At 44.4% G+C, this 22,023-nt stretch overlaps 2 protein-coding genes across 3 annotated transcripts; both read left to right on the top strand.

Moving 5' to 3' along the window:
- The first annotated feature begins 8,959 nt into the window (after positions 1-8,959).
- On the top strand, positions 8,960-16,405 carry LOC120704030 (PX domain-containing protein EREL1-like). The gene is made up of 10 exons (XM_039988271.1): positions 8,960-9,258; positions 10,274-10,402; positions 10,893-10,991; positions 11,855-11,947; positions 12,068-12,176; positions 12,286-12,938; positions 13,197-13,361; positions 13,445-13,687; positions 14,601-14,819; positions 15,700-16,405. The coding sequence occupies exons 1-10, from the start codon at positions 9,145-9,147 to the stop codon at positions 15,976-15,978; spliced, it is 2,103 nt and encodes a 700-aa protein (XP_039844205.1). The 5' UTR covers positions 8,960-9,144; the 3' UTR covers positions 15,979-16,405.
- A 581-nt stretch (positions 16,406-16,986) lies between these two features.
- On the top strand, positions 16,987-19,781 carry LOC120704029. 2 transcript variants are annotated; one of them, XM_039988269.1, is made up of 5 exons: positions 16,987-17,444; positions 18,255-18,390; positions 18,874-19,097; positions 19,223-19,396; positions 19,483-19,781. In XM_039988269.1, the coding sequence occupies exons 1-5, from the start codon at positions 17,256-17,258 to the stop codon at positions 19,567-19,569; spliced, it is 810 nt and encodes a 269-aa protein (XP_039844203.1). In that variant the 5' UTR covers positions 16,987-17,255; the 3' UTR covers positions 19,570-19,781. The 2 variants fall into 2 exon arrangements, with proteins under 2 accessions (XP_039844203.1, XP_039844204.1); XM_039988270.1 differs by lacking the exon at positions 16,987-17,444 and adding an exon at positions 17,477-17,917.
- The last annotated feature ends 2,242 nt before the right edge of the window (positions 19,782-22,023 follow it).

The following is a 22,023-nucleotide window of genomic DNA, read 5'->3' as shown; positions in this document are numbered from 1 at the left end:
TATTTCTTTCGGGTTTCATCTCTAGCCTACTCTAACTTGCTTGGGAAAAAGGCTATGTTGTTGTAGAAATCTTCAGAGTAGCAGATTGTAGTGACTGTACGGTTATGTCAACAGTTAAGACTAAGGACCACAATGTTGTATTTGGACCAAATGGTCTATATGAGTGGGCTCTGTGGTAGTAGTATTTAGCTATTGCAATTACCGTAGTGTTTATGGTATTAGATAGAGAAATATATCAGGTGCAAACCAATTTCTCCATACAAATTATGAAAATTTCAATTTAGACCATTATATCAACATTTAAGGGGAGGGGCGTAGAGAGGTGGGAGAGGGGATTTGCAAAAGTGTGATTACCCAATCCAAGGGCAGGCCTAGATTGTAAAATTATTCAATCTTTCATACTCCTTGGATGTTGATTCAATAACTTAAATTGAAATTTTCATAGTTTGCATGAAGAGGTTGGTTTGCACCCGATACGTTCCCATTAGATAGATACATACTGCAAAGGACGAAGGTGTTAAAATGTCTGGTACGGCTTTTAATTACTCTGGCCTCACTTATTTTTACTTAAAATGAGGCACTGCAGCGAGAATCTGTTCACCAATAAAAAATAACCGACAGCCTGATAACACTATTCTTTTTTTTGGGTCAAACTTTCCTTCATTGGTGAGGCTGTTTCAGAAGCGGCCCTTCCAAAATACTTAGGGACCCCAAATACTTATATCCCCTAAGGACATGAGTTGTAAGTTGTTTCTTTTGTCAAATTTTCCTTCATTGGTAGGCTGTTTCAGAAGCAGCCCTTCCAAAATACCCCCAGAAGATATGAGTTGACCATCCACAGCGAGAGGAGGAAATGGAGGAGTAAATCTACTGTTTGACACTGTAGATGCACTGTTTGGCACTGTAGACAGAGAGGGCGTGGGAAACGAGGCAAGAGCAAATTTGCTCTTGCTCTTGCCATTGTGGACAGCCTAAGAAGTTGTTTTGACAAACGTGTCTATCCAGTAGGCCCCTAACAGGCAAACACGCATGCCCATGCCAAAAAACGCCTAGTGATTATAATGGTCTCATGCCCATGCCAAAAAACGCCTAGTGATTATAATGGTCTCGGTAGCACCCTAGATCTTAAGTTCGACTCCACGAGAGCGAATATTTTAGGATTTAATAGTGATGTGTATTCAGTGTTAGACGACGTTTCTGTTGACAGTGAGGCACCTATGGTGATTTTTACAATCTTGAAAATTTACTGGCTCAGACTTTAAAGATGCTCATAGAGCTAGAATTTGCGTACCTATATTTATAGGTGTGTGAGTATATGTGTTGTAAGTGTCTTGTATAATAAAAAAAAACATGCATGCCTATCACTTCGTAAAGTGCATGGGTGATAAGTTTTTTACACGTCGAAAAGTACTTTATGTATACGTACTTAGGGCAGCAACAACGCATATAGACCAACGGGTCTTTATGCTGAGCTCAGGCAAAGCGGTTCATAAACTGCAGCAAACTTGGCAATGTGTACAGGGCTTGTTTGGACGAAGGAAAAAAAAATTACGGCTCAAAAGGAAAAACTCACAATGTGTATACACGATCATTTAGGGCCAGCAATTTTCAAAAGGAAAAAAATCACTACTTTTTTTGTGCGTCAGATCGATGGAAAATAATGATCACATTCTTCGTGAATAACTTGTTCTAGCAATAATCCATAATTTGCATTTATATATACACAATTTACAAACAAGGCGATCACAAGCACGACTCAAATCGTGGGCCGAGAGGTCCGGATCCAACCGAGCCGAACCGCACCACCGCCGCGCCAAAGCGACCGCCGCTCCCGTCCGCGCTTTTTTCTTTTTTATATTTTTTAAAAATAAAAATTTTAAAAATATATGTCCGTTTTGAAATATTTCAAAAATACTCCCCGGTCGCCCCCCATAGGGCGACAGACCTTAAGTGTAATTTTTTTATTCAAATTTGCAATGAGGTTCTTGGAAAAAAAAGGGGTCGGTCGCCCCCCCAACGGGCGATAGGGGGGCCTGTCAGCCCCCTCGGGCGACCAGTGGGCCCAGCCCACGGGCGCGGCAGGGGGCTTTCGCCCCCCCCCCCCCGCGGGCGACCGGGGCAGGCTCTCCTATATAAGGTCCAACCCCCCTTCCCTCCTCATTTGAGCCCGAAAATTCCACCAAAAATCCAGAAAAAAAAAGAGGGGTGAGGAGAAGGGAAGCGTCGAAGCCCTGCCGGATTCAGCACTTATGATCTGTAGGTTAGTACATTTAGTTGATATATTTTTCTGTTTAAGTACTACGCATTTAAGTAGGAGTAATTTAAGTTGTGGTGAGTAATTTAATTTAATTATTGCTATAGTAGAACCATTTAAGTAGGAGTTTAATGATACTTTAGTTTGTAGTTACGTAGTAGTAAATTAGTTTAGAAAATTAGTACTATATATTTATTATTACAATTGCAGTACTATTAGAGACGTGTTTATAAATTAATTATGATTTAGAATAGAATTTAGCGTATGTAGTATAGAATTTGAGTGTCATCACGTAGTTATGAATACTTATACGTTGTAGTTGAATTTCATACTTAGTTTTTACGGCTTATTGAATAAGGTAGTGAAGTAAAGAGTATAACTCGATAAGTATTATGTGATATACAGATATGTCGAGCAAGATGCAGTTTCAAGTATTTTATGGTGAATATAATGTTATGTATGGGCCAAATGGAGTATATCTTTCTGCCTTTAAGTGCACATCTAACGCCATAGATAAACCTCTGGAAAGGAGTTTTGGTTCCATATGTAAGTGACTGCAGCGTGGGTTCCGTGTTGATCCGTTGACACATGTGATCACCGTCCAGTCTCTTGTAAATTGGGAGGTAGAAAGTGAATTATGGGAATTGATGATGATACAAAGCACTGATGACTGGCAGAAGTACATGCAAGCAGCTCTAGAGCGTGGGTGGCCTCTGGCCATTCTTGTTCAAATCCGGGAGAAGACACAAAATGAAATCCAACATTATGCAGATCAAGGAACTCCGAGTATTCGAAGAGATACCAATTATGTTGAGCAAGATGAGTCAGAAGAGACAGAGAATCAAAACATGGGACCACAGGGCCTTGCTGATGAGGGAGAGAGGATACATAGCATTGTGGACGAGATGGAGGCTGAAGACCAAACCGCAATAGAGATGGAAGAATATGAGGGCTCATCTGATGACGAGCAGTACTCATTGCCAAAAGAGTGGAAGGAGCATGGTTTTGGAAGTCATGTCGCAGAAGATGTACGAAATCAGGAGTGGGAGTACAGAGGGAATGAGGTAGTGCAAAGTGCAACATATCCAAACATTGAAGCCGTAAAAGATGCTGTGAGACTATGGGCAATATCATTGAAACGAGAATTCAGAGTCGTAAAGTCTGTCAGTAAAGAATATGAGGTGAAGTGTGTGAATGATGGATGTCCATGGCGAGTATATGCATTCAAGGGAAAATAGAAGTCCAACTAGAAATGTTCCATTGTGACAGAGCACACTTGTTTGCTGTCAGAAGTTCTTACCTCGCATCGCAATATATCATGCGACTTTGTTGCAAAGCAAATGTATGGGTTTATTATGGACAACTTTAATTATGAGCCAAAAATGATTGTTCGACACATTGAGCAGACTTACCAGTACACCATCAGTTATTTGAAGGCATGGAGGGCTAAACAAAGGGTGTTCGAGATGCGGTTCGGCACATACGAGGCATCATATGATAACCTACCTCGTATGTTATCCCAGATTGCTGCTAGAAATCCTGTAAGCTTTTATGACACATACCTCGTACCAGCCGTGACTAGGGGACAAAGAATTATGCAACGAGCCTTCTTTTGCATCGGTGCTTGTGTTAGAGCATTTCAGTTTTGTCTTCCGGTGATCTGCATTGATGGCACATTTTTGACTGGAAGGTATAAAGGTCAGATACTCACCGCAATCGGTGTATATTGCAACAACCAAATAGTTCCGCTCGCATTTGCATTTGTTGAGAATGAGAACATAGACAGTTGGTATTGGTTTCTTGAACGAGTGAAGATTCATGTTGTTGCTGCACGCCCAGATGTGTGCCTTATTAGTGATAGGCATGCAGGTCTGCTGCAATCAATACTGAAATTGCAACGTGGAACTGCGACAACGCCTCCATTGTGGCCCGATGTCCAAAACAGGTGGTGCATTAGGTATATGGGTGCAAACTTCTATGAGCACTTCAAGAACAAGTATCTTAAGAAGCTGTTTAAGAGGTTGTGCACCCAAAATCAACAGAGAAAATTCAATGCATTATGGCAGATGCTTGATCAGTTGACTTCAGAGCTAGTGAAGGTAAGGGCATCAGGAGCAGGCATGAGTCAGGCTGCAGAGGCTAGGGATTCAATTGAGAAGCCATTTTCACACTAGATTCGAGGTGCACCTAAGGAGAAATGGTCATTCCTTTATGATACCAACGGAATACGTTACGGTATTTAGACAACGAATCATGCAGAGTGTTTCAATATGGTTATGCGTTTTTGTCGTGTCTTTCCTCTTGTGGGAATTGTTGAGTTCATCATGTATGAGTGCATGAAGTATTTCAGAGAACGTTACACGGCTGCAAGCATAAACATCAGCAACCCCCAAATTCAGTTTTGCAAAAGATTGACACAATATATGCAAGAGAAGATTGAAAAGGCCAAACTGCACCGCGTCATATCGACAGGTACAATGGAGCATAGATTTGAGGTTCTATGCAAGGATAGAAGTGGTCGTGGTATCCGTAGAGATAGGGTGGTACATGAGAGTTTGATTACAGTAGATGGCAAAGCCTTCTGCTCTTGCATGAAGCCTAAGTTACTGCATTTGCCATGCTCCCATCTCATTGCGGCATGTGCAGAGTCTGCGTTGCAGCCAGGAGTATTTGTTTCACCTTACTTCAGCAAGGAAGCAGCTGTATCCACCTAGGGACATGAGGTATACGGGATTGGAATTGTGGGTCCTTTCACTCAGGATAATGAGAATAAGATGTTTATTCCTGATGCAGCCACTAAGAAAGGCAAATGTCGTCGTCAGACACGTCGTATTCGGAATGGTATGGACGAGTCGGAAGCAAGCAAGGCACAAAAGCGTTGCAGCCAATGTGGAGCTTGGGTCACAACTACAAGAAGTGTCCTCAGAATGCACTTCACGATGCTGCTGACGTCGGTTCTTCCAGAAATCCGAGAGATGGAGCACCTCCTACGTTCAGACGAGCATCGGCGAGAATTGCTCGTGGAAGGCAATCGGTGTCATGATCCACAATTATGTTTCATTATTTGTAATATGTAGTAATAAAATATTGCAGGTATGTAATGAAGTATTATTGTACCTATGTGTCCAGTTTGTATGAAATATATATTTACCTATGTGTTCTCATATATTTTTGAATGCAGGTATGGAGATGGACTCCTTGCTAGACCCAGTGATCGACTCGAGCCACAGGTCTTACTTTGCAGCTGTTGAGCACCGAGCCCTAGAGGTGCTACGTCCTCATCCACCCGGGGAGGCGATCTCTATACACCACGATTGGTGTGACTGGTATGTAATGAAATATTATTGTTTATCACTTATGTATGCAGAGGTCCTGGGCGCATGCGCAGGTTAGACGCGCATATCCTGAGTTTGTTTCGGAGCTCGACATGCTGACGCCCGAGGACGTTGTCTGGGAGCCTTACAGCCCAGAGGCTGTGGCTACCCGTGCACCAGCAGGCCTGTCTTCGCACTGCTCCGCGAATGCGAGCCTGTGGCTTTCTACCGCCGTCCTGGTTTATGACATCGCGGTTGAGGCATATTGCCCCTGGAGAGTCAGGAGACAGTTTGGGCAGCGCCAGGAGTTTCCGGTGCCCACTGCGTTGGAGCGTGTCCGTCGCCAGGATCACAGGTAATTATGAATGAACTTGGCTCATACATTCGTGTCGAATCTAACGATTCTTCGTGGTCCACTTTTGTAGGTTGTCAATGAGTGGCTTGCCGTGCTCTGATGATTGGCTCACCAAGCTGCAGCCGTGGGTGGACCAATGGGAACAGGCAGACGAGCACTTGGTCCATCCAACAGGACCACACACAGACAGCTCCTTTAGAGCTTACCTCACCTGGTACTTACCCCGGACTCGGGCTCGTCTGGTTTACGTTGACACTCACCCGCAGCCACACCAGGCGAGGCCTCAAGATGGCTATGCCCGGCACCACGTGGAGGCACTAGCTGGCGCGGTGAGTCTCTTGATCATATTTGCATATATATATATATTCATATTCGTAAGATAATTCATGTGTTTCTAACTGTACCTTTACTGAATGGATGCAGTTTCGCCTTTGCAACATGATGGAGACGGACTGCTCGACTTACCTGATGAGGGTACGTGCCGGATCCCCAATGACCCAGTTTGAGCAGACAGAGGCATGGTCGAGGCAGCGTGATCAGTTGCGTCAGGTAGTGCACAACTTGGGAAGCCGTGTGCAGTACGAAGACAGCCACGGGTCGTCCGAGGCCTCCTCGTCGTTCCCTTGTCCGTCGACCGTGCACGGGCCGACGTCGCAGTTCTTCCCAAGTGCAGGTAACGTACATATCTTTTTAAAATTAGATCAAGTGTTCCTACATATTTACTAATATCACATACAGGATACGATCCAGCTACTGCGTTCGGCCATACTGGAATGTTTAGAGAGACAGCACCAGTTGGCGGACCGTATCCAGGGATGACACCGGGGCCACAGATACCGGTCTACACAGGTTAGTTTATGTTTCGTATTTCGGTTTCTACATGTCATGACGAAATACACAGGCGTACGCTAACATCCACATTTTATGCGTAGGATTCTACCCGGATGCGGGCGCCGGACCTTCTTCTTCCTCCTTTCGACCAGATAACGAGGCATTCACCTTAGACGACCTCGACAGCTTGACTCCAGAAGAGCCTGCCGCGCAAGGTGACCCCGATGTCTTGGGGTATTCACAGCTAGGAGGAGCACCACTTGGGATCTCTCAGCAGTAGACACCGCAACCCCTTGCGCGTCCTGAGCGACAGGTGAGATCTCCGGATGTTCTCACCTACTCTGAGGGCCATGTCCGTGCCCAGCAGAGGGATAAGAGGGTCCGATGCCCTAGGGGTGGTTAGATATATCTAATGTTTATTTGTAATGAGATAGCTGTGGACCGCTTATTTGTATCCGATGTTTATGATTGTGCTAGTTTACTTGTCATTTGTTTCTAAACATACTATTGATGTGAACTTGCTATGTTTGTGGGTTCCATAATGCTCGTGAAATAAGGGAAGTTCTTGCGAATTTTTTCCGTGATTTAATGAAGGACAAGTTAGGTGCGGTAGGAGTTAGCGGCCGAGATCCTGCCGACGATGATGATGACTACACGCTCGAATAGCTCAAAATAGTAACCATAGTGTATCTAGCTGCGAGTAACATGATGTATTGGAGGTCATGGTTTGGGGGGCATGAAGTTATCCATGTCGTCATCCCAGTTAACACAAGTTTGTGCTGCAGGTGGTGCAACATGACTTGACGAACCTCTTGCCTTTCCATTTGTCTCCTTTCTGATTCTAGGTTCATGTAAAGGGGAGGAACATCATGTGTTGGAGGCCATGGTTTGGGGGGCATGAAGTCATCCATGTCGTCATCCCAGTTAACACAAGTTTGTGCTGCAGGTGGTGCAACATTACTTGACGAACCTCTGGACATCTGTTCTTGCGCAAGCCAAGTACTATCACACGAAGATCTTATCCGCCTCCTTCGTCTAGTTTGCGGCATAAGTCCACCACCGAAGATACATACCAATTTACGGAAATTTGGTATCGTTTTGTTAATCAACTCCGTGTCCTCGGGGTAATCCTACCGTATAATTAAAAAACAATGTTACTGTTTCATAAATATGGATTCGAAATAACGGACGGGATTACAACTGAATGAGAGTTATCTTAATGTGCATCTCATACACCTCTGGCCGCATCCATATCTTACAAGAATTTTGTAAGAATCCAATGATATTAGGATGATTCGCTAGTTCACATACTTTCATGTATATCTTTCGACGTTCTAGCAGATGTCCCTTTACATCTTGCGTTGTAATACCTCGAAATAATGTGATATCTTTAAATTCTACTACTTTGGACAACACCATCTCTATCGTACCATCCGCTAACGGATCCAACTTCTTACTGATAACAAGATGGGTCATGATATCAAGTATTATACTAGATTTTTCTTCGGTCCATGAAAATCCTCCACAATTGGAGGCAATCATTGCCTTATACTGCAATATCAATAAGGTACTTTCATAATTCTATTTTAATTTATAATTAATTTAAAAACAAGTATGTAATAGTACTGAAATTGTAATACTAAACGAGTGTTCTAAAGCACCAAATCTAATTCAGCTAATCCGCTAATTAAATTAAATTGTTATACAATATCAATGGATTCATACGGAAGTTACCGGTAGATCACAAGTACGCAATTCGGCAGAGCTTCGCCGCTTTCCTTCTCCTCACCCTCTCTTTTTTCCTGAATTTTTATGCTCAAATGACAAAGAGGATGGCGGCATATGGCGGCCAGAGCTTATATAGGGGGAGGGGACCCTGTCGCCCTTGGGGTGGGCGACAGGCCCCTGTCGCCCGTTGGGGGGCGACGGGCCTTTTTTTTGCCAGGGACCTCGTTGCGAATTTGAAGCAAAAAAATTTACAATTAGGGCCTGTCGCCCTATGGGGACGACCGGGGGATATTTTTGAAATATTTCAAAACGAATATATATATTTGAAATTTTTATTTTTAAAAAATATAAAAAAGAAAAAACGGCCTCCCGTCCAGCCGGCCGGCCCAGCTCCACTCCACCACCAACGCCATCAGCAACACAGCGGCGGTGGAACCAAACCGTGGAAGGCACGGCGGGGCGGACGCTGCCTTTGCTGGCGTTGACAGTTTGATGCGAGACCGCGGGAGCGTCCGCCCGTCCGCCTCCCCTCCGCGTCCGCCTCCTCTCCGCGGCTGCCTCTAATCTCCCTCCAGCACTAGTGGGAAACTACGGAATCGTCGGCGCGACGCCTCGGCAGATTCGTCCGCCCCGATCCCGCCGTTCCGCGCGGCGCGGCGGCGATGGCGACGCCGTCGTCGAGGCGGAAGAAGGCCCCCAGCCCCCCGAAGCACCGCCACGACGGCACCTCGCCGCTGCCGCTCGGCATGGACTGGAGCCCTCCCCCGAAGAGATGGGTGAGCGCCCCCCGCCGCGATCCCCTCTCGCATCTCCTGCTCCCAACTCCGTTCGCGCCGCCCCCGCCCCCGCCCCGCGCCGTCTCGATCCGGCTCCCGCTCTGATCTCGGGGGCAGATGCCGGCTCCCGCCGGCGGCGCTGCTGGGGCGCTGGCGATCCCGCTTCCGGGCTGGATTCGGTGCTGCTTTGCTCGATTCCGCGGCACGTAGTGTGTTCGCCGTGATTGGGGTGTTGCCGATCGTTCGATGGGGCAGGCGGTTTCGGGTTGGATATCGCTGCAGCTGCGTGGGTCGTACTAGTATGTTGCTGCATGTGTCCGGGTATTAAATGTGTGGGTTGGGATCTGCAGCCAAATTCGCCGAGTTGAGCATCACGTTGTGCGGGTTTGCTGATTCAGTAGCTTAGAGCTTTCCTTCCGTTAGGGTTTTGAATTTTGTCGTATTTCACTTGCGAGGAGTAGGATATGGGCTTGACGCATTAGCTTGCTGAGTGTGGGAGTGGATGAGTCAATTTTAAGTCTGCTCCTTCTATTAGGGTTTTGGATTATGTTTATCTTGTAAGAAGTAGATTTTGTGTTTCATAGTGTACTTTTGATGAGAGTGGGGTTGGAAAAAATCAGTTGTACTCCACCTTTATTGCCTTGTTACTCGGTAACAGTCTTCTGTGGAGTCTGAGAGCTTCTTTTTTCCAGGATTACAGGTGTCCGTTGTAATTTAGCTGGAGCGTTATTGCATGATTTGAATTTCTGCCTATGTTGTGTCAGTTATGAAGGTTTCAAGTTAGTATGATCAATGGCACCTTTACCACACTTTTGCCTGAAATAATTCTGTATGCTTAATTTGGAAAATTCGCTAATGCACAAAGATGTAAACCGTGGCAGAGTTTCCATGAAAAGGCATCCCTATTCTAAAGGGTTTCCATCAAGGAACATTTCTTGTACTTTATTGGTTTCAGCAAAATGCTCTGAACTGCCTATTAGTTGACGCTGTCAATGGGCTTGTTGCCTGCATGTAGGAGGGAAGGAACACCATATGGCCACATAACCCTCAAACAGGATGGAGCTACTGTGTGATGATACCTTCTTGGATCACTCAGACACCTGAAGCTGGTGTGACCGCTGACAGCTTTTTGAAATCTGTCGTTGTAAGTACTGTTTACCTTGTAGTTTCACATTGTAGGCTTCTTATTTCTCCCATTTGTATCAATGCATGCCGTAAATGACTTGAATACAGTCAATTTAGTTGCATTCCATATGCCAATTGGAAGGTGTTTCAGGGATTGTCCTAATGTCCTTGTTATACAATAAATTTAGCTACATGTGCCACAGAACTTTTATGAACCAATGGAAAATGGAGAAAAGAAATTATTCAGCAAAAACTGTTTTTCTTTTAAGGACGTCTCCTTTTACAAGTATTTGGACATCTTAATATGTTATTAACTATATTTTGGGACCTCAGTGTGTTTCTAAAAGATTGTGTTACATATTCCCTTTTTTGTGTGTGATGTGAATAGTTGCAATCAACTGGGAAAAGGCACTTATCATTTGCATGTCGTGTTCATCTTGAACCTTGATTTATCTAAACTTTGCCATTCTTCTTTTTATGTATCTCTCTTTAATGCCCATAAAGGACAGTTTTACAGGATACATGTTGGTATACAATCTCCAGAAGGCTTTAGCTCAAGCCATGGAATTCTCCGAAGGTTTAGTGACTTTTTGAAGTTATGTTCTGATGTAAGTTGGGGCGCCATGTTATTTCAAATATTCCAAGTGTTGTCATTTGTTGTTTCAAATATCGAGCATCTTAAACGTGCGATATTTATCTTCCCGTAACTCAAAATCTGCTCACGCTATCTGAATATACCATTACTACTTACCGTCATTACCGATAATAGCTATGGGTATGTAGTTCTATGGGTTGAGAATATTGAACAAGGAAAGGCGAAGTGAAACAAGTCTTTGAATAGTTGGTCTTTTCGGAGAGAAAAAAAAGGCATGCTCCTTTAATCCTTTTAAAAAGAACAATCGTTCTTTAGCCCAACTAACCTGGCAAGCTGCTCGGACTGACAGTAAGTTTTAGAATGCAATCATCATGAAAAAAATCACTTTGTAGCTCTAAATAACCAATTTTGTCGATAATGACTTGAATGTGCCGCTACTCTATTAAGTTTTAGAAATGCATTCAATCTGTAAGTATCATTGTGTACTGCACTGCACAAACTTACTGATGTTGCTACTCGTTGCTGCATTACCTGTTGCAATGCATTACATAGATATGCAGTGGTTCATCTTCTAACACCTACGGTTCCACTGTTCTTACAAGTTACAAGTCTGTACCAACACTAGTTCACAGTCCTCCTTATTAACCTAAGGAAAAATGATCATTGCTTTGTTCTGATGTCGATATGTTTCATTTGCTATGATTTGTTTTTATGGAGAACCTTGTCATATTATTTAACTTGGTGATCTCCGAATATGATATGCCAATGAAACTCTGCTATTCCATATTCATTAGCTCCTGATATATCATTTCATAACCATGTGTTTTCTTTCAAGTTCAATATTTTCTCTCATACTTAAATTGTCCCATGCTGCAGCTTAAGAGTGCATTTCCCAGAAAAGATGTCCCGTCGGCTCCTCCGAAGCATGCTTTCTTGAGAATAAATACAAGCAGGTTGCTTCTAGAAGAGGTAAGATGCATCTTGACTCAACATACTTGTTAATTTCCCCATGTCACCTGGATGCTTTATGTTAAGTAGCTATTTTGTGTTCTACTTAGACTTTGTGTTCTCAAACTGTTCTGGTTGCAGAGAAGGCATGCATTGGAGGAGTGGATGCAAAAGTTGCTTTCTGACATTGATTTGTCAAGAAGTGCTCCTGTTGCTGCTTTTCTTGAACTTGAAGCTGCCGCACGTTCATGTATGTGCTATTTGATTTATATTCCCCCCTAACTGTAAAGTATTCATTGTCTTTAGTGTGCACATTGAACATAATAGCAGGTTTAATTATATTGTTGTACTGAATTTAGATTTCCAAGAGCGGAATGGGCGCCCTTCTGAAGCAGGTTCTTCTGCTAAAAGTAGTACCGACTCTTCTCCACATCCTGATGGACCTGCTTCTGGTTCTCTCACTGAGTCCAATCAAATAAATCATGCACTTACTCGTGGTAGCAGTCTGACAGGAGCAACTGGGAATGGTGTGTTGGGAGAAGCTATCTTAGATCAGTCCGATGAGCATGTTAATAGTGTCCCGAATCACAGGAAAGGGGTCTTTTTGGAACATGATGGTAGAAATGGTTCGGTAGCGTCTTACAGGGGAGTTGTTTCTGAAGAGGATCATGATTCTAATCCCGGCCATGCTCGGAAGGACTCTTCTGAAAGTATTGGGAGTGATTTGAGCTCTTTAAGAGGAAGTGAACTGTCTGTTCCAGGTGCTAGTAGTTCCCTATGGGATGGTCCTGTGGATGGACATATTAGTCAAACAGAGCATCTTACTGGTTTAGATATGCAGCTTTTGTATGATGTGGATACACAAGTCATCCTTCCAAATGATCAAAAACAGAAGTTATCTAGACTTTTGATCACCATGCAACGAAGAATAGGGACAGCAAAAACTGATATGGAGGATCTCATAGCAAGAATAAATCAGGAAGCAGCTGTCAAAGAGTATCTTACTACAAAAGTATTGCTTTTCATAGTTCATACTATTCATTACTTTATAATTTGCATGCATCGAGCTCTACTTAGTATTAGAGGTTCGTACATTAAAAACAAAATGTGCTTTCAGTTTCCGTGTTGAGTTTAACATTGTATGGTTTTTCAAGTTACTATATGTTTTGTTATTTTTTGTGCATTGTTAGTTACATTCAATGGATTTGTGTGTATCAACCATTCTGTGGATTCTAGGCACTCTGTTCAGTATTTATGATTTCTCATGTAGGTTAAAGATTTGGAGGTTGAATTGGAGGCCACAAAGCAAAAAGGTCGAGAGACTTTACAACAAGCTATCCTGGCTGAAAGAGAGAGGATTACCCAGATGCAATGGGATATGGATGAGCTGCGCAGGAAGTACTCTGAGATGGAGTCCAACCTGAAGATTGATCAAGTAGCTTTTTCTTCACTTTCTTGTGGTCTAGTTATTTTATTAGCCATATGAAGGTACTGATTTCCTCATGCTGTAATGTGCAGAATGAGAAAACTCATGCGGAGTCAGAGATAACATCTGCTAGTGGTGAAAATGAAACATTAATTGAAGAATTGGAAATCAAACGAAAAGAAGTTGAGAGTTTGAAACAGCGTCTTGGAGAAGTTGAGGCAAAGTCTAAAGCAGATATGAAGGTTCTTGTCAAAGAGGTCAAGTCTCTTAGAAACTCCCAAAAAGAGATGAAGAAAGTGCTGAATCAGTATCTTGAGGAGAAGACTGATTTAGAGGTATAGTGAGCCTAATATCTAAAATGATAACCCTCGAACATTGTTATAGCAATAGCAATTTTGGTGGTTTTCTAGCAATGCTTGTTTGCTCTTACTGACAGCATGCTCAACATTTTCAGCTGGTTGTAAACTTGTTGTACCAATATGGCTAACTAACTAACTGCCCTTTCTTTCACTTGTGTACCCTGCATGCTACCCTGGAACTTAAAACTTAAAATCCTATAGAACTGTTGCCATGTTAAGCGTGGTGCATGCTAGCTGGTAAGATGTTCTAGCATTAAAAAATATGACTATCTCAATCACTAGACCATGAGTATTTTTTTTTTCTTTTGGTTTTTAACATCTCCGCGTGTTTCTTTTTTTTTTTCAATCGTGGATGGGATGAAGTTGATAGGAGCGCTTGGAGACTAGCTATCAATGTGCCTGAACCTTGAACTTATTTCTTTCGGGTTTCATCTCTAGCCTACCCCAACTTGCTTGGGAAAAAAGGCTACGTTGTTGTTGTTGTTGTTGTTGTTGTGGATGGGATGAAGTTGCTTTATCAAGCTGGGAAGAGCAGTTAAAGGCTGCGATTGTTCTTAAGACCAACAAATGCACGAACACTTTGTTTTATTTTGTTATCTCCATGCGATTCCTCTTGTCAAACTTGGATGGATAACAGTTGATCTATTTATACAAGCTATGGTCTAAAAGGATTTCTCTTTGTACATTCTTGATTTTTGGGTATTCGAATTTAGTACTGCTTCTTTATTTACTTATTAATTGCATGAGCTGAAGAAACGGGATGTGTATTTTTATGCATGCTAACATCTCAAGATCAATTACTTAAATCCAAGCTTCTGTACACTTGTAATGCTGTAATTTCAAATTTTATGCATTCAGTATTTTTAATAGTATCTTTTTTTTGTGCCAGAGGGTTATTAATAGAGAGAAGCAGCGGTCAACACGTATGAGGTTATCCCGAGAAAAAATTCTTCACGAGTGCAGACTGCTGCGTGAGCGTCTACAGGAATGTAGTGCTAAATTTCTAGCAGAAGAACAAGACAACTTTACTATAGATCCGTCGTCCTTGCCTGATGCACTAGATCTTCTGGCAACATCAGACAACAGAATACGCCTACTCGTTGCAGAGGTAAAATTTAAATGTTGTGATAGACTAATGTCATCTATTACCTGTTTTAAATGTTATGGTAGACTAATGTCATTTATTACCTGGGCCTGCTTGGCCAAATTCTAGTCTTGTATTCCTGGAGAGCAGCCAAAGCTATGTTTCTTTCCTTCAATATAGAAAAAGATACTTTTTGTCCTATGGTAAAGTAGAATGTTATGCAAGAAGATTAGAATTGTGTTACAAGCTCCGTTTCAAATTATAGGTTGGTTTGGCTTTTCTATATACATTACATTTGCTATGCACCTAGATGTAGGTTATGTCTAGATACATCGGAAAAACAATGTATCTAGAAAACCAAAATGACCTATAATTTGAAACGGGAAAGATATTTTATCCTAACATAGTAACATAGAGACGACTAATCCAGCTTCGAAGCTGGAGCTGGAGCAGTATTGTGAAATAGCTTAGTTTCTGAATTCTTTTTTTAATTGAATCTAGATTGTTTCAATTTTGTGAAACTGGGTGTAGTTAGGTAAACTTGGATAATGTCCCCAGCTCCCCACCAACTTCCTAGCTTTATAATTGTTAAGATGAATCACAAGTTTGCCACATCTAGTTCTGCAACAAGGGCTTGCACTCTGAGTTGCAACTCATGTTTGGAATTTTGTAACAATGCCTTCTTCAGTAGAAGCTAGTTTTTCTTTGGTTCTAAATTTGGAGTCTGAGGCATTTATGATAAATTTTACCTGGATATAGCCGCATTGGATCCTTGAATCATTTGGTTTAAGTTGTAGATTTTTTTCACCCTGGAAAACAAATTTCATGCGGTCAACACTCAACTTCATCCCACCACTTAATGTGGGTGCCTTTACTAATCTATGCTGTGCATTCATACCTCCAGGCTCAACTTCTAGCACGAGATGATGAGCAAGGTTCTTCTGATGATGGTGACAATTCTGATAGTAGATCCTCATTAACTATGTCCACTGAAGAGGCAATTGTTACTGGTGAAGATACAACGAGAATGCTGTCTGATCTGCTTATCGATAATGCGCAGCTGAGGCTGCGCCTCAATGCTGTCATCCGCAATGCTGTAAATACCGCCGTGAAGCCAGAGAAAGAAGGCAGTGGCGAAGTTCTCCCTAAGAAGACGGTCCTTAACTGGTTGCTCGACAGATGAGAATTGAGAAAGCACCTATGTATATTCTTGTGAATTAGATCCTCAAAACCTATGCGGCTTGATCAAAATTATATGATGAGCATATATAGGGCCAGAGAGTAGCCTCAGGATAAACAATGCCTCCATGCTTTGGGAGCCTGGAAGCTTGACATGCTGTTGTACGATTGTTTATCTGCATGAAAATCATGGAGGATAGTATATTTGGTGATCCGGTTGCGAGGATAGTAAGGTTTGCCCAGCTATGGAGAAACTCGCAATCGGGGTTAGATTCATAGGGGCCCCGTTTTTGCGTCATATATATGTATGTAAGCTGGCGGATACCTATATGTACATATATGTTTCTGGCTCTCAGCCCGTGGATCACCAGCATGACTATACACAGTGGCATCACTCTAGATCCATCATCTCCCATGGACTTGCCGTTCCAGTGTCAGTTGTGTATTTCAGTTTGAAGGAATATTCCACCACGTTCTTCTCATCTTTTGAAAGTTTGTTCTTCACTTGGTGCATTCAACTGTAAATGCCATGTCAGTATGCCCGTGCGTATCAGCCTCGGTGGCCTGGTCGCGATCGCATTCAGGATGATACAAAGTCGTTTTTCGTATCTTATCTGTGGTCCCTTGATCAAATCATGCAGAGCCCCGACGCATGGATCGCAGTCACAGCTGCACGACTCACTCGGGGAACATCTTGCACGGAAATCGCCCTAGGTCACGGGACGGACGGTCAGATGCAAAAAGCGCCCCGCGCTGGGGCCCGCCGGCGACCCAACCCGGGCCCACCTGTCTGCCATACAGCACCCGGCAAAGCTGCGCCGTGTGAACACACTCACGTTCCACTACACGAAAAAAAAGAACGCGCAGGTCCCACGCAGACGCAGGCCACAAGCTAACGTATAAACACTAAACAGATTATTTTAAAAGGAAAAAGAGGAGAGAGTGGGGCAAAAAAAAAATCAACGGTAAACGAGAAGGGACAACGCGATAAATACCCCCCCGCTCTCGGCGAGCACGGACGAAGCCGTCACGAACCCAACCCAACCCCATCAGAGCCCATCTTGCGACCCGGGACCAGACCAATCAGGGCGGCTCTCCGACGCGGCGGCGACCACAGAGAGGGAGCGGGGTCGAGGCCGGACGTGGGATCGTCGGCGGGGCGGGGAGGAAGCGCGCGCGCGGCGGATGTCCCGCGGCGGCGGGGACTAGGGCGACGGCGGCGGCGGGGACCGGGTGCTGCGGCGGCGCGACGAGGCGGCGGCGCGGGAGGGCGGCGGCACCATGTCTGCGGTAGTCTGTGGCAAGAGGTCCTCCTCCATCTTCGCCGACGAGCTCCTCCCGCCGTCCCCTCCCTCCCCTCACCACCACCACCCGGCGGCCAAGAGGTCCCGCCGCTCCCCGCCGCACCGCGGCCGCCGGGAGGGGCTCCTGCTCCAGCTGATCCCCCTCTTCCCCGACATGGATCCCCAGGTACGCCTCCCGAGCTCTATCCTTTCCTCTCCCCATGTCCCGTAGGTCGTAGATGGCGAGATGCGGCTCCGGTCCCCGTGATCTAGCGCTCACCATTTCGGGTGGGATCGGTACTCCGACGCCGAGGCGCGGTTTCGCTGCGGGTAAAGTTGTGATCCCCAGCGATTTTATCGTGTGCTGATGGGGATTTGGGCGCGGAATCGGAAGATAATGGCACCTGGAAGCTGAAATGGAGCTCCTTTTCTGGGTTTGATGTCTTTTTACTTACAAACTACGAGATGTTAGGCTGAAAAGCTCCATTTCCTGTGTTGTCTTTGATTGATATATGCTTAAATGCTTGCTCAGGTGCTTGGGATACTGTGAAGGTAGAAATAGAATTCTAGAATGGGTTGCCACTGCTGCATTCGATGGCTTTGGGGCATGATGGCACTGAAAATCGTTTGTCAATATGTTTTCATCAACTGATATCCTGTGTAAGCTTTCTTCTACAGTGGTAATTGCCAAGGGGAGGTCTATGAACATATGGATTAGCCATAGTTAATTCGTCTCACTTCTGAAGCTGTACACATCATGTCCTGTAGCTGTTTCAAGAATGTGATGTCCCCAGCACACAAAATGAATTTCTTTAATCTACAAGGTTTTCCTACATAGGCACAAAATTATTCTCCTGCTGGCTCCTGATGGTTTGAATTATTTCTGTGTAGTATGAACTAGGTCTTATTTGTACTAAATGCAGATATTTACTTTCTCTGCTATTATCTATACTATATGTGCAACTAAGCTGACAATGGTTATTTGAAACAATTGTAGTTGCTTGAAAAGGCTCTGGAATCATCTGGAGATGACTTGGATTCTGCAATAAAGAGTTTGAACGAGCTGCGCTTGGAGTCCACTGGTCTCAAATCTGAAAATGGCCAGCATACTGTAATTCAGCCATCTGTTGAAGGTTGTTTTTCTACCAAAGACCCTTGTTTTCCTTTGATGCAATCATGTTTCAACAATCATACCTCCGGCAATGAATTGATGGAAGCTTGGGTTTTGATACTCCCATTTGAATTTGTCCATGAGTATTATTTGGAGCCCTATTATATTACTAAGGTTTCCTTGATTTGTTAATCCATAAATTTGTAACCATGCGATGTCTCAAACTCATGCTTGGATCATAAATTTATAATACATAGAATTGGATCATACTGCTTTGTCTCTGGTTTTGCGCATAACTTCACCTTGACATAACATCAAGCTGTGAGCTCTTGCACTGCATTTAGTGGTTAACATAATGATGTATCACCTAGAATAGTATTACTGCCTTGGTAATATGATTGTATCACAATTTATTTCCTAATTCTTTTTTTTTAATTTCTGAAAAGCAACCCTAGATTTCCAGATTGTATTACTGATAGTAGCAATGATTTTGCATCCTTAATAGGCATTCCTGATGGTGGTGTGGATACCTCTACAGAACATCTGCCTGCCGCTGATAATTATCAGACAAGTAATAATGGCTCTGAATGGGTTGAGCTATTTGTCAGTGAGATGACTAATGCTTCTGACATAGATGACGCACGGGCTCGGGCATCTAGAGCTTTGGAAGCTTTGGAGAAGTCCATTGTAGAGCGTGCTGGAGCTGAAGCTTCACAAAATCTGCATAAGGTACACACGGGTTATTACATCCTGATCCTGTAATTACCTGTAGCATTTGATTAATTTTGTAGAAATCTTGATGAGCGAGGAGGGCATGTTCATTAATAATACTTGCACATTTCCTTGTCATATAGGAAAACATGATGCTCAAGGAGCAATTGACAGTCGTTCTGCGAGAGAACGCTGTCCTGAAGCGGGCAGTCGCCATTCAGCATGAGCGCCAAAAGGAGTTTGATGAAAGGTCTCATGAAGTCCAAAGCTTGAAGCAACTTGTTTTGCAATACCAGGAACAAGTGAGGACATTAGAGGTAATAATCCTAGTCCTTCAGTCATGTTTCTTTTCTCAGTGACATGTCAACTGACGAAACTTTTGGGTTTTGGTCATGTTCTGCAGATAAACAACTATGCCCTCACAATGCACCTCAAGCAGGCTCAGCAGAACAACTCCATACCTGGGCGCTTCAATCCTGATGTCTTCTAAGCATAGCTGCAGGATGACCACCTTCAGATTAATAATCTATGAAGATGTCATGTTTTACCAACTCCCCCTGGAGTGGGGATGTGGGACTGGTGGATTCACTCCCCATGGGTCCAAAATTTTCTTGTGACAATATATATTTAATTGTGCTGCCTTCATGCAATTTGGCTATTCGATATAGTAATGTTTTGAGAGTTTCCCCATGGGTGTTTCAATCTATGGCCCTGTTTGGCAGGGCTCCACCAGCGGCTCCGGCCGGAGCCCTGCCAAACGGGGTCTTCACCCTTGGCTCCGGCTCTGGAGCCCCGCGAAACGCGCTCACTGGAGCACTTTGGCGTTGGTGGAGCCACGAAATGGTGGCTTCACCTGGCTCCGAGGGACTCCAGAGCACCATTACCAACCCTACCCTCGAGCAGACATGTGGCCGACGGCCGCCGCAGGAGCGCGGCTCGCGGAGAGGAGGGTGGCCGATGGGAGCTTGCCGCGGCGAAGGGAGGTCGTGCGCCGGCAGCAGCTTGAGGTGCGGCGGGGCGGGTTGGTGAGAGCGCGGACGAGGAGGGCAGCCGATGGGAGCTCGCCGTGGGGGCAGCCCGAGGCGCGGCGGGGCGGGGCGGAGAGATCCCAGGGTCGCTGGCGAAGCGGAGGTGGGGCGGGCCGCCGGAAGGGAGGAGGGCGGCGGCCAGCAGGGCCGCGAGTGCAGGGGTCGGCCGGAGCTCGCGGCGGCGGTCGGTGGGAGGAGGCGCAGACGGCAGGAGGAGGGGCGCGGGTGGAGTCCGGTGGGTGCGGCCGAAGCTCGCAGCGGCGGCCGGCGGGAGGAGGTGGTGGTGGCCTGTGGGAGGAGGACCAGGAGGTGCGGGCGGCAGGAGGGAGGCGTGCCGTGGGGAGGAGGCGACCGGCGGCGGCAGCGGGGAGGAGAATGCTGGCGGCGGCCGCGGGGAGGGGCCGCGGGGGGCCGGCGGCGCGGGCGGAGGGCTGGAGGCAGCGGCGCAAGTGGAGATCGGGACGCGGGGCGGAGGAGAGGAAGGGGGACGGACGATTGGATAAGGAGAGGAGGAAAAAAAGAAAAGGAGGGGAAAAGAAAAGGAGAGGAAAAAAGAGAAAGGAAAGAAAAAATAAAAAAAATATCGGAAAGGGCAACTTAGACATTTCACAATTCCAGTCCAATAGATGAAGCCATTTTGCCAAACGTTTTTCAAAACCGCTCCAGTTCCACCAGAGGAGCCGGAGCCCTCCCAAACAGGCCCTATGACTACATGCACTCCTGCAATTTGGTCTGTTGGCTTTTAATTTCTCCAAATATATTCAGAGTAATCCATGAGTTCAACAAAGAGCTCACACCGTATAACAGATATCGAGATTCCAATGTTGCTTTTGCCAATTATTTATGACCATATCTTGTAAATCAAGAGAAAGTGTCCCATTGTGAAAAGAGGTCATCAGCGCCATGGACTGAGGACACGTTACGCATAGGAGAGAGATAAAAGGATATCTTCGTTGTTATTGAAATTGTACAAAACATATCAATAACTATTTAGAATCACGTTCTTTCTTCGCACCAAGTTAATAGAGACAACAGCTTCTTTTTTCCACCTATGTGCACTTTCCTTTTTTTTTTGAAATAAAACCCATGTGCGCTTTCTAATATCTCGAAGCTCCATAGGCGATTAAGTATGCATAGTTTGGTTATTTTCTCTCCCTCTCATTTTAGCCACTCCCTTTGTGATGGGATATCCGTCGACCATTGACACGAAAAGAAAGGAAAAATGTCACATTTATTTGCTCGAGTCAAATGCATGATTTCATCAAAGTTTAGGATGAAGGAAAGTTATGGTGTCCACACGTAACATTGCATTATAATTTAGGATGGAGGAAAGTTATGGTCTATTTTAACTCTTTCGGCTAGCAAAAGTTGTCATTTCAGATCAGACAAGTAAAATGTACGCAGCAAAGAACTTACTTGTTTTGTCTGAAACACCAAATTTTGTTGAGCTGTTGTAGTGTGAGACTAAGAAACCAATCTCAATGGAGTGCAACAGGAGTGTCATTAGTATTAAATATCATAACACATCAGTAAATTTGCTGATATGATAAGAGTTATTTATAAGTCTCGAGCTGCATGCACCAACCAATTTAACCCAAAAATTTAAGCTAATGGGAGTGTTTAAGATAATTATACGATGACACTCCCTACTGTGGCTGACCTGAGGACCTGTTAATGGTAGATCGGGATGTGTATCAGTCTACCAGAAACCAGATATACACCACGTCATGCAATTGAAGCAACACAGTAAGATAACCTTCACCTCACCAGTCATCATAGAGAGAAAAACGTGAAAGGCTCAAAGTCAGTGAGCTACTGAATGGGACTTTAGGCTCTAGTAGCATTTTTCAGGTTCTAGATTCGAATACCGATGGAGGGAATTTTAGATTGAGGTTAAATTCTCCTCGCTGGCTAGA

The sequence above is a fragment of the Panicum virgatum genome, chromosome 4K (assembly GCF_016808335.1).
Source record: "Panicum virgatum strain AP13 chromosome 4K, P.virgatum_v5, whole genome shotgun sequence".
Lineage (NCBI taxonomy): Eukaryota > Viridiplantae > Streptophyta > Magnoliopsida > Poales > Poaceae > Panicum > Panicum virgatum.
Note: the sequence above shows the minus strand (reverse complement) of the source record. Positions and strands in the feature narration are given on the sequence as shown.

Bases quoted from the DNA above. Each gene is read 5' to 3' on its own strand.
- LOC120704029 (XM_039988269.1), top strand. From the start codon at position 17,256: ATGTCTGCGGTAGTCTGTGGCAAGAGGTCCTCCTCCATCTTCGCCGAC. The intron at 17,445-18,254 runs GTACGCCTCCCG...AAACAATTGTAG, and splicing joins TCCCCGACATGGATCCCCAG to TTGCTTGAAAAGGCTCTGGA. The intron at 18,391-18,873 runs GTTGTTTTTCTA...CATCCTTAATAG, and splicing joins AATTCAGCCATCTGTTGAAG to GCATTCCTGATGGTGGTGTG.
- LOC120704030 (XM_039988271.1), top strand. From the start codon at position 9,145: ATGGCGACGCCGTCGTCGAGGCGGAAGAAGGCCCCCAGCCCCCCGAAG. The intron at 10,992-11,854 runs GTAAGTTGGGGC...CCCATGCTGCAG, and splicing joins TTTTGAAGTTATGTTCTGAT to CTTAAGAGTGCATTTCCCAG. The intron at 11,948-12,067 runs GTAAGATGCATC...TTCTGGTTGCAG, and splicing joins GCAGGTTGCTTCTAGAAGAG to AGAAGGCATGCATTGGAGGA.